The 12675-nt window shown below is 36.2% G+C and overlaps 1 protein-coding gene across 4 annotated transcripts in view; it reads right to left on the reverse strand.

Annotated features, from left to right (window-relative positions):
• Positions 1-12675, reverse strand: part of LOC101893228 (mucin-2) — a 345912-nt gene that overhangs the window by 147173 nt on the left and 186064 nt on the right. For all 4 annotated transcript variants that reach the window (XM_059127347.1, XM_059127350.1, XM_059127346.1 and 1 more), the window contains one exon: positions 1222-2137. In XM_059127347.1, the coding sequence (XP_058983330.1) occupies positions 1222-2137 (916 nt within the window). The remainder of the gene's footprint in view (positions 1-1221; positions 2138-12675) is intronic.

Consider the following 12675-nt stretch of genomic DNA (forward strand, 5'->3'; position numbering starts at 1 on the left):
GAATTTTGCATGAAGTTGGAGTTTAGGACTGGGCAGAAGCGTACAAATTTGGATAGTCATCGAACCTTATTAACGGGTAAAAGAAACCAATAACTTTTATGTAAAAATTCGACAACTTCTAAAAAACTCCAATATTTTTAATCCTGGCGAAATCACAAATACACGAAAATGTCACTTCTGACCGTTAAATTGATTCTCATATCCAAGATATTGCATATATAACGAAATATATACAATCTTATATATCAAAGGGGATGTCAGTTAGACCGCTTATAAGTCAAGAACCGCTAGACTGATTTTCACAATTCTAATCAATTCGGAATGGTATCTTACCAGAAAGGGATAAAATCTACGAAAATCATGTAAATACATGATAATAAAAAGTGAATATTTTTTGTTTTTGTGCATTTTTATCACATGCGATTTTTTCAATTTGACTTACAATTTTGAATTGTACATTTTGTAATGTTTTCTACACCCCCAACACTATGTTCAGGTCGCCATTATCGTCCGATCCTCTCAAAATTTAGCATGGGGCAGCATATGAAAATGTAAATTTAGAGGTTCAAATGGACCAAAAAAACAAAGAAAACAAAACATTTTCCTGATTTTGCAGTCGCTCTACATGAGGAAAAAGTTAAGGACCGGGAAGAAATCTAGCATTTTGGATGACCATTGCATTTTATTTAGCTGTTAAATGGACCTCGATTTTCGTGATTTTTTTTTTCGAATACATAACAACACTGCGGAATGCGTAAATAAGGGTAAAATTTGTGCAGCGCTCTTTAAACAGAGTTTAACAGGGTCGGCCCAGCACGGCTATAACCACTGCTTACTTTTTTGTTTGTTTACGTTTATAATTACTGTTTAATTTTAAACATCATTTTCATTAAATTGCTTTTATATTACATTTTTGTAACACAGGTGTTCTTTCCACAATTTAGGTAATGTATACAACCTGTTAATACGACTTTGTACTACGTGCATAATGTCCTAAGTACTGACGTTTTGTAATTGCCGCCTTTTCAGTATTCTGCCACTTCTAAGAGTACTAATAAGCATAGGATTACGTTTTACGGCTAAAAAACCCAATCACTTAAAAATTAACAGTGGGAAAAATACTAATAATTTGTGTTATTTTTCTCCAATTCTACTTTCAGTATTGTGAATGTGAACTTTACTACTCGTTACTGGTTTAAATATAATGCAAAAAACACTTACTTGAATGCATAAAAATGTGATACCGGCTTTGATGCACCAGCATTTATTGTACTTGAACCCAATGGTACACTGCTTACAATCTGGTTGGGTACGTTAGAGGCTTGGACCTGATTTTGGTCTTTGTTAGATTCATGTGGCGATGGGCTCGAAACTTGCAAATTCGATGCAGCTGGTTTCGTTATCAAATCCAATGGAGGTTCTTTTCTTTTCATGTCATTATTATTAGGTGGTTGTTGCGATGAACAAGAAGCAGAAAGTGATAGCTGAGGTGCATTTCCTGTAAGACAACTTTTATTTGATTGTGGTTCAATTGCAGGTTGTCCCGAAAATTGCTGTTGTTGATAAAATTGATAAACACCATATCCGCTAAGTGAAGATGGAACAGATGTTGGAGCATTAGGTTGACAACCAGATCCCGAAGATAAAATGATTTCAGGAGATTTTTTAACAATATCAGAATTTTTTTCTGCAATAGATTTTTCTAATATCGATTGTTCATTTACAGGTGTTGAATCATCGGATATATCACTGTAAGCTGGGCTTTGTACCTCTTCTCGAGATGCTCTATTACATGTACCGAATCCGTCAACATCAAACTCACCGGGGCCGGGTGATTTTCGATTTTTCTTTTGTTTTCCAATAACAGGTGATTTGTGAGTTTGGGAATTTTCCAGATTATTTAAATTAGTAGTCGGCGGTTCTTTGCCAATGTCAAATGGATCGGTTTTTTGTATTTGTTGTTGTACGATACAATTCTCTTTGAACAGATGATTTGGCGACGATCGTGAATTTTCATTTTCATTTGCAGGAGCATGTACATCTATCTGAGTTCGACTTATCTTGTCGTCAACATTCACTAATTTTGTAGCGCTTTCATCTGAATCTGGCTGTACGTAACGTAATACCCCTGCTTTTTCTGCAAAACAGACAAACGTTTACTATAAGCTACATATGTTTGCAAAAAGGTGTCCTTTAAAAAAACGTAATATAATTACTACACATTAATTACATTGTTTCACATTTATAACGAATTACACTTTTATACCCTCCACTTTGGAAAGGAGGGTATATTAACTTTGTCATTCCGTTTGTAATATCCCTAAATATTCGTCGTAGACCCCACAATGTATATATATTCATAATCAACATAAAATTCTATGTCGATTTAACGATGTCCGTCCGTCTGCCTCTCTGTTGAAATCACGATACAGGCCACATTATTTGACGTAGAGCGTCAAAATTTAGCAGAATAATTTGTATTGTGTTTAGGATGGTTGGTAGTTAAAATGAAATATATCGGTCCACGTTTTGGTATAATCCCCATATAACGGTACCTCCAGAGATTCGGTATTTTGATGATTTTTGCCACATTTTTTCATGGATTTGTCTAAAAATTGGTATTTGTTGTTCATAGTGGGTTCTAGCTCCGGCGGCGAAACATTGTATGTATAGGTCTTCGTTTTTTGTACAGCCCCATATGGCGGTACCCCCCCAATGTTCGATATTTTGATGATTTTTGCCACATTTTCCCCAGAATATGTCTAAAATTTGGTCGAACTTAATGTTTTTTACTTGTTCATTGTATGACTGCCTTTCTCTATTACAGACAGTAATGTTTTTTTCGTTTCATCTGATGAAGGAAATTGTCACATGGCTTTCCAGCTTTTTGATATGACGACTTTGGTGAATTATTATAGGATTACATTCACTTCTTGTCTTTCCAAAATCAATATAAGAAATATGTTCATTGTATTGTATTTGTATGCAGTGGCAAATATTCAGTTTTCTGCATATTTAATCCATTCTTGCATTACATTTGCATTACATCATTCAAGAAAAATTCATTTATAAGATAAAAAAAGATGCGGCCTGGTATTAAATTCTGTCAAACAACCAAACGTAACTTTGAAAACACTATTTTGAATCACGAGGAATAAATAAGAGACGCATAAAGAATAAATTGTTGGTCAGAGTAAAATTTTGCATCGATTAGACAATGGCTGTCAGTCTGCGATAGAATAGATCTTTAAAACTTTATTCATAAGATGATTTGGAAAAAAATATATCGGTCCCCGTTTAGGTGTAACCACTACCAACAGACATTCGTCAGTTTACATCTCTTCATTTAGAAGTGTAAAATCTTTTCCGCCAACAGTTGTATAATATTTGTTCCCATAGCCCCAATTTAACTTTTAAAATGTCCATAAAATTTTAGGTTCTCAGGAGATATAAATGTATTTGATATGGTCCCCATATTGCAATACTACAGGGTAAGATAAAAAAAAACTGCAAAAAGTCAAACGCCATAAATTTTTACATATTTTATTTAACTTTTATTGAATGAAAGCAAAAATGTCGGAAATAGCATCAAATTTTAGAATAAGTTTAGGTTTGTTTGAATCGATCACCTTTGGCACGAATTATGGCCTTCAAACGTCCAATGAAACCGTCACACGCTGCCCGAATGTTGCTCTGCGGTATTTAGATCCATTCCCAGCGAAGCGCTTGCTTGAAGTGATCAACACTTTGGTATTTTTTAGTGCCAACCTTGCTTTCCGAAATATAATAACGAAATACAATAGTCCAACGGATTGGTATCCGGAGGTTTTGGTGGCCATAGTGCGCTGGAAGTAACCTCATTTTGTAACCATTATTAAGTGGCGCGTGCTGAGTGCGATGGTGTGTGGAATGTCCAAGTTAGGCGGCCAAAGTGTTTGCATTTTTCGCGATAATATTCGGCAGTTATTATGATGCCACGGTCGATTAATACGAGCGGAGAGCGACCAACGGCTGTTATGGCGACCCACACCATCACCATGGCCGGCGCCAACCGAAGGTGCACGTTTTCAGCTGACATCTTTGGCAAGTAAATGCGATCATTTTATTTGTTTACAAACTGCTAGACCACGAAATTCGGCAGTTCACCACTTTCGGCCAAGCCAAGCAACTCTTTAGCTCTTTTGAGTCTATTTTCTTACTGTTGCGGTGTAAGTTCTTGCACTTGTTGGAATTTCAATGGCTTTACCCCGAGCTCATTTTTCAATATTTGCCGAATGGAATATTGCGATATGTTCAGCTCACAAGCCATTTTTCGGCCACTGCGACGCAGGTTTCGATCAAGTCGCTTCTTTACTTTTCGAACCATTTCTGCTGATGTTGCTCTTTTCTTCCGTCCTCTTCCTTGACGTCGGGCTACGCTACCAGTATCACGGTAACGAGCGATGGCACGAGACACAAAATATTTATTCACATTTAAATGCTGGAGTGCTCTAACGATAGCCACTTGTGGTTTTCCAGCCAAATACAAAGGAATCACACTATCACTCTTAGATTCCATCACAAATAACTTTTTTTCTGGAAAATTCTCACCAAAATGCTTTTGTACGCTTGTAAACAATATAATGAGCTGCCACTGGAATAATTTTAACAGCTGTCGGACGAGTGGCATAGAAATGACAGAAGTCTGAAGTTGTTTGCAGTTTTTTCATCTCACCATGTACTCGATATTTGATATTTTACTGATTCCAATCCCAATTTTCCACCGAACGGGCTGCGATTTAGTATTTTGGGTTGTTAATGGATGCGAGTTTACCGAGCGGAAGTACAAAGATTTGGTTTTGATATGAGCTTCACATGATTTGTTGGTGTAATCCGGACAGAAGTCACATTCACCACTAGTTTGATATTCTTTATTCGTTAAATGCTTTCTTCAAATAGAATAAATAAATTTTGTAATGCACCAGATTTTAAGTTATTATTATGAAAATATGGGAATCTCTGATAATGAGGTAAAAGCTGAAGGAGTTAGAGCTGAAAAATAATTCAGTAGTTTGTTGTATGATAGGAACGACCTTTCATTTGTGATAGTTTATAGTTTAAAAATAAAATTAATAAAAACATGAAAATAACACAATCGACAACGCTTGCTAAATATTCTTCAAAAAAAAAAAAAAAAAAAAAAAAAAACATTAAGTTCGGCCGGGCCAAACTTTTAATACCCTCCACCTTAGGGTAAAATAAACATTAGAAGAAATGTGGCAAAAACCATTAAAATGCCGATTATGGGGAGGTACCGTAATATGGGGGCTACACCAAAACGTGGACCTATAATTACAATGTTTCGCCACACGAACTAGGACCCATTATGGCCCACAAATACCAATTTTTAGACAAATCAGTGAAAAAATGTGGCAAAAACCATCAAAATACCGAATATCGGGAGGTACCTTTATATGGGGGCTATATCAAATAATGGACCCATGCATGCAATGTTTCGCCACCGAAGCTGGAACCAATTATGACCAACAAATACCAAATTTCAGACAAATCCGAGAAAAAAATGTGGCAAAAATCATCAAATTACCGAATATCGGGAGGTCCCGTTATATGGGGGCTATACCAAAACGTGGACCTATAATTACAATGTTTCGCCACACGAACTAGGACCCATTATGACCAACAAATACCAATTTTTAGGCAAATCAGTGAAAAAATGTGGCAAAAACCATCAAAATACCGAATATCGGGAGGTACCGTTATATGAGGGCTATACCAAATCATGGACCCATACATGCAATGTTTCGCCACCGGAGCTGGAACCCATTATGACCAACAAATACCGATTTTCAGACAAATCCGTGAAAAAATGTTGCAAAAATCATCAAATTACCGAATATCTGGAGGTACCGTTATATGGGGGCTATACCAAATTTTGGACCCATGCACACTCTCAGGGACCTGCTATGACCTACAAATACCAATTTTAAGACAAATCCATGAAAAAACGTGGCATAAATCATCAAAATACCGAATATCGGGAGGTACCGTTATATGGGGACTATACCAGAACGTGGACCGATATATCTCATTTTCAATACCAACCATCCTAGACACAATGCAAATAGCTCTGCTAAATTTTGGAGCTCTACGTCAAATAATGTGGGCTGTATCGTGATTTCAACAGACAGACAGACAGACGGACAGACAGACAGACGGACATCGTTAAATCGACTTAGAATTTTATGCTGATTATGAATATATATACTTTATGGGGTCTAAGACGAATATTTAGGGATGTTACAAACGAAATGGTAAAGTTAATATACCCTCCTTTCCAAGGTGGAGGGTATAAAAATGCGGTATTTACACCCTTTTCACAGATAAGTGAACATTTTTTATAAGATTATGGCAGTTAAGTATTGGACAGAAGAAAATCTATTTTGAATGCCTAGAGAGTCCGTAAATCGATACAATGTGAACCAATTAGAAGGAATCGTGGGATGTCTGTAAAATAATTTGAATTGTTGCATGTGGTATGTTTGAGATAGATTATGGTATGTAATCTTTACTCAATCTGATAAGCAAATGTAGTTTGCTTGCCAAACGAACGAAACGAATAACGTAGTGCTCACACGAAGTCACAAACTTAAAAAAAAAGCAATCCTTATGTACTCCAAGCAACACAAAACCACAAACATTTTAATGACAGAAATACACAAACAATACGATTGCTGTAATGTACTTCGGCTGTGAGTTGCCGAGCTGTATCGTTTGCGAACTAATCACCGGGAAACATTTTCAACCGTTTGCTGTTTGAAATGATGACTGCTTTTATTTTGAGTTGTCATTCTATATATTGTTTTCCATTGTATAATGCACATAACAAATGAATAAAAATGCATGCATTTAAGTTAGTTAGTTTTTTCTTAATTTGTAATGAGTTAATGTTCAAGGAAATGATTTCAAAAATTTCCAATGAGCTTTGAACTGTTTAATTTCCAATGTTGCGTCATCCAGCCGAGTACATTTCATTTTTGTTTCCACTCATCTACACAAATAGTACAAAATAAAAACAAAAATCTTAATATCGGTTTTTGTTTCGCACTTCGAGAAAATACAGAACGAAACGATTGCAAACGTTTGATATAGTTTATTTTCGTATGCTGACCACAAGTTGGATAGCTATGCATGTTTTACGACCTCCCCCTAAGATTTACGGCGGCATGGTGCACAGATATTTGTATCTCTCTCTCTCTCTCTCTCTCTCTCTCTCTCTCGCTTACACTTTATACTAGGAAATTATCATAAGTAGTACTTAACAATGATTTTAAATGAATAAAGTAGTGTAGTAAAAATAGACAAACGGAACGAATTTTATTTCGTATTATTATAATTTTCTTTAATATGTTGCGTGTGTGTTGTTTTGTGTTTTATAGAACTCGAGAGGCTGAAAGGAATAAATAAAGCCACTGAAATTTTAATAAACATTTGAAACATAATCACATTTGAATTTCAGCTACATTTCGAAGAAGGGAAGGTTATGATGAAACATTTAATATATCCGGGAGCAGCAACGGGCACCCCATTTTATACATTTTAAGTCTTTTATAAAGTTTAAGTTCTCTGCTGCAATATTCATTCTGAACTTAAGTTTAAACCCTTCGATTCCACAAATTCGGAATAAATTTTTAATTGCTTCGGGAATATGCTAGTATTTTTGTAGATCACCGTAACGATCGATTGTTTCCTCAGCATTTTTGAAAAAAAAAAAAAAAAAAAAAAAACAGATGTTCTCCAGATACCTACCATTATATTACGAAACACGATAGGTTTAACGTTACGACTGCGTTCAGTTTTTAGCGAGTCAATTAACAAATTTGTAGAAGCACTTGCAGACATTAGGGAGGATGCTGAGAACATTGCAATGAATACTCATTAATTCAGTGTTATTTTAACATGTACATAAACAGACTCTATGACAAATATGTATAAATAGTCCATTAATGTATTAAAAAACGAAAGAAAAACTAAATTTTTACGTGAGGTCTTTAATTTCGTTAACTCTAGAACACTGTGTTGGGGGTATTATGTTTGTGTCAAAATATTGGTCCTAAACCCACGATGATACATATAGAACACCTACTATTTTTGTTCGTCTGTTCAAGTTGATTCAAATCACACTACAGGTCGCATTTATGATCGATTCTCACCAAAATTTTGTGAGGAGGTAAGGCTATAATCAGAACAAAAGCATATTGTTTTTGGAGATGATCGCACAATATTAAGGGATTGAATTTTAAATGGGGTTAGAGTTTAAGGCTGGGTAAAATATGTGAAAAATAACAAATTTATGAAAGCCTCGCTTCTAATCTTTACATTAATGGAGATAACTCAAAATGTAAAGTTACACATGATTTGGTTGAAATTGTTGTCGACACCTGCCCATAAGGTTGAAGTAAATCCCGAATTGCGTGGCAAATATTTTCTTCCTCGCCATCCGTGTATAAAGCAAGGCAGTCTGATTACCAAGTTGAGAGTCAAGTTTAATGAATCTTCAAAGACTTCCAACAAGATTATCTTAAACGATTTGTTTCATGCTGGTTCAAGTTTGCAGAGAGATACTTTCGACATATTTACTAAATAGCGAAAACTTCTGTTCGTTATTAATGTAGACGTGGAAAAGAAAGAGATCGCGCTGAAAAACCAGCCGAACAATATACATTAGCAACTGTGACATACGGTACGTTTCTGGATTAGGGAACATTAGCTGAAAATGGACACCGGTATCGTGTTGAAATGATTTGCAACGTCATATAAGCAGAATTAATATGGACGACTCAATAACGGGAGAAGATTCGATTTAGAAGTGTAAAGAAATAAAAAAATAAACACAAACGAAACAATACAATACACAAACGAAACAATAAACAAAAACGAACTATAGATCCCTGCAATGAACAAGCATTAAATTTGAGCTCTGTCACGAAAATAATTAAATATTTAAAATTGGAGATATTTACAAATTGACTGGACTATTACTTGTGGATATTGTTGTTTGAAGGTCTGGAGCGGTGGCTTTTGGTGGAGTTGTTTTTTTTTTTTTTTTTTTTTTTTTTTTGATCGGTCCCAACGCCACTCTCACCCGCCCCTGCCGACCGAGGGGGCCACCTCCCAATTACGTAGGGAGCGCGTACACCCCATAGTCCGAACTATTAGGGAAACCAGCTACAGTCATACATCAGCAGGTTGTTTAAATTCACAAATAACACACAGGAAATAAAACTACATATAACAGATAAGAGTAGAGAATAGAGAATCTGGCAACTACTTGCTTTAATACTAAAGATGTAAAATAGTGTGTCTAATGACATGCAAAGGGTCTGTCAATGATATCTCATTATATAATTTGTTGTAGATGTCACATAAAGACCTCATAGGATTATAAGATTCATAATTGGATTTAGCCAAGCAAAGTTTAAGTGGTATGTAATTTCGAGTATTACGAGCAGGAATATTAAAATTTAATTCACCGGTTAAAAACTGTTAATCGATTTCGCCACGCAAAAGTTTTATAATAAATAAAGCTCTTAGCATTAAACGTCTCTTTTCCAGTGTCGGAAGATCAATTAGTTTTAGGCGATTCTCATATGGTGGAAGTGTATCATTTATATCCCATCCTAATCCAAATAAAAGAAATTGGGTTTGTACTGATTCCAATTTAGCAGAATATGTTTTGTAAAAAGGACTCCACAATACGCAACCGTATTCTAAAGTGGGCCGAACCAAACTAAGATTAAGAAGAAGATTAAGAAATTTAGGTTGTTAAATAGTGATGAACCTCAAGTTGAGGTGATACTTGCTGATGGAAGTAAAACAATTTTTCAGCGACAAGAGCTTCTCGAATTTGCTCGTAGTTGTCCTCTGCAGCCGGATGGTGCTCTGTTGGTTTGTGATATGCTGCTGGGTCCTGCCTTGGGAATGTAGTCATGTAATGTAATTATTAATTTTGTTTTGATCTCATTAGCAATTTGATTGTTTTCTTGATGTAAATTCTTGCTTAATTGTTCTAAATAATCTTTCATAATTTTTTTTTATTATTTATATATTTATATTTTTCAATTTTTAGCATAAGATGCGAAATCGAATTTACATAATTTTGCTCCCCAGCCCCTTTATTTGGTTTGATGTCACTTGATGATAATCTGGGACCCATAATTAATGACGATCACTTTTTTAAACCCTTATTTGAGGGTTTGTCTGGTAAACTAACGTATGGCCACTTGAACTGCCAAAGTATTCGCCCATCGAGATTCAATAATAAAATCGATGAGCTTCGATCCTTACTGGTTGGTAGTGGTATCAGAATTTTTGGTGTCACTGAATCTTGGCTTAATTCTGCAGTCTCATCGAAATCGTTGCTTGTTCCAGGATATAAGCTGGTGCGGAGTGATCGTGTTGGTGGTGGGGCATGTCTCTATATTGGTAGTGGCATTTCTTATAAGGTAGTTTTTCGTTCAAATGATTTTGGTGTTTGTGAGTCGGTGTGTGTTGAGTTGAATATTGGGGCATTGGTTTTGCTTGTGACGGTAGTATATCTTCCCCATGGCGATGTCCAGTCTTCCTGTGATGTACATGAGAGTTTGTTTGATCGCTTCTCTAATATCATTGTCCTAGGTGATTTTAACTGTAATTTATTTGTGTTTTCGAACTCTGTTTCGATGAAAGGATTATGCAGATCATTGGGGCTAACTTTTGTGCATAACATTCAGAGGAGAGATTTATTGAGTATCGAAATTTTGGTCGAGCGGATTTTGGGCATTTTAAATTTCATATCTGATTTTGACTTCAACCCCTTATATTCCACTTCTGATGTGAATTGTCAACTTTCACTATTTCATTCGTTGTTTAACTCGCTATTGTCTTTCGTTCCTGTTTCTGTTTGTAAGGTCAACCCCAGGAATGATGCATGGTTTGAATCTGATGTGGTGAAATCGGCACTGATGTTTAGAGATCTTGCGTACTTTGAATGGCGCAAGCGACCTATGGAGGGTAATATGATAATATATTGTATGTACATATAGGAATCGTTGTAAGGCTGTGATGAGGAATGAGAGGAGTAAGTACTATAATGATTTGTAGGTCCGTTACGATAAATTCCGAATTTAACTAGAGCCACGAATTTAACAGAGAAAATAACATAGCTATGTTAACTTACCAGAGCTACATAAAAATTGTTTTTTCCTTAATATTTTTGATTATTAATTACTTATCGTATAAAAACGATAACAAAATGCATTATATAATCATTATTAAATTATATTCCAAAGATTGTAAGGCAACATACACCCATTAACTCGTAGCACTATACTATGCGCCAGGACAAGTTTACACCAAACGGTGCCTTCCAGGACAATTCTGCCGGTACAATATGGGTACGTACGGAAAGCTTATGAAGTCTACTATCCATTGGCATTAACAAAATTATAGGAAGGTCCGGCCAGTTCCGAGGTATATGGTGATTTCTGGAGGTATCCTTGGAACAGGATAACTCCATTGGCCAATATACCTTCCAGGACAATTCTGCCGGTACAATATAGGTACCTACGGAAAGCTTATGAAGTCTACTATCCAATGGTATTAACAAAATTATAGGAAGGTCCGGCCAGTTCCGAGGTATATGGTGATTTCTGGAGGTATCCTTGGAACAGGATAACTCCATTGGTCAATATGCCTTCCAGGACAATTCTGCCGTCACAATATGGGTACCTACGGAAAGCTTATGAAGTCTACTATCCATTGGCATTAACAAAATTATAGGAAGGTCCGGCAAGTTCCGAGGTACATGGTAATTTCTGGAGGTATCATTGGAACAGGATAACTCCATTGGCCAATATGCCTTCAAGGACAATTCTGCCGGTACATTATAGGTACCTACGGAAAGCTTATGAAGTCTACTATCCAATGGCATTAACAAAATTATAGGAAGATCCGGCCAGTTCCGAGTTATGGTGATTTCTGGAGGTATCCTTGGAACAGGATAACTCCATTGGTCAATATGCCTTCCAGAACAATTCTGCCGGCACAACATGGGTACCTACGGAAAGCTTATGAAGTCTACTATCCATTGGCATTAACAAAATTATAGGAAGGTCCGGCCAGCCCCGCGGTATATGGTGATTTCTGGAGGTATCCTTGGAACAGGATAACTCCATTGGCCAATATACCTTCCAGGACAATTCTGCCGGTACAATATAGGTACCTACGGAAAGCTTATGAAGTCTACTATCCAATGGCATTAACAAAATAATAGGAAGGTCCGGCCAGTTCCGAGGTATATGGTGATTTCTGGAGGTATCCTTGGAACAGGATAACTCCATTGACCAATATACCTTCCAGGACAATTCTGCCGGTACAATATGGGTACGTACGGAAAGCTTATGAAGTCTACTTTCCATTGGCATTAACAAAATTATAGGAAGGTCCGGCCAGTTCCGAGGTATATGGTGATTTCTGGAGGTATCCTTGGAACAGGATAACTCCATTGGCCAATATACCTTCCAGGACAATTCTGCCGGTACAATATAGGTACTTACGGAAAGCTTATGAAGTCTACTATCCAATGGCATTAACAAAATTATAGGAAGGTCCGGCCAGTTCCGAGGTATATGGTGATTT

The sequence above is a fragment of the Musca domestica genome, unplaced genomic scaffold (assembly GCF_030504385.1).
Source record: "Musca domestica strain aabys unplaced genomic scaffold, Musca_domestica.polishedcontigs.V.1.1 10, whole genome shotgun sequence".
NCBI lineage: Eukaryota > Metazoa > Arthropoda > Insecta > Diptera > Muscidae > Musca > Musca domestica.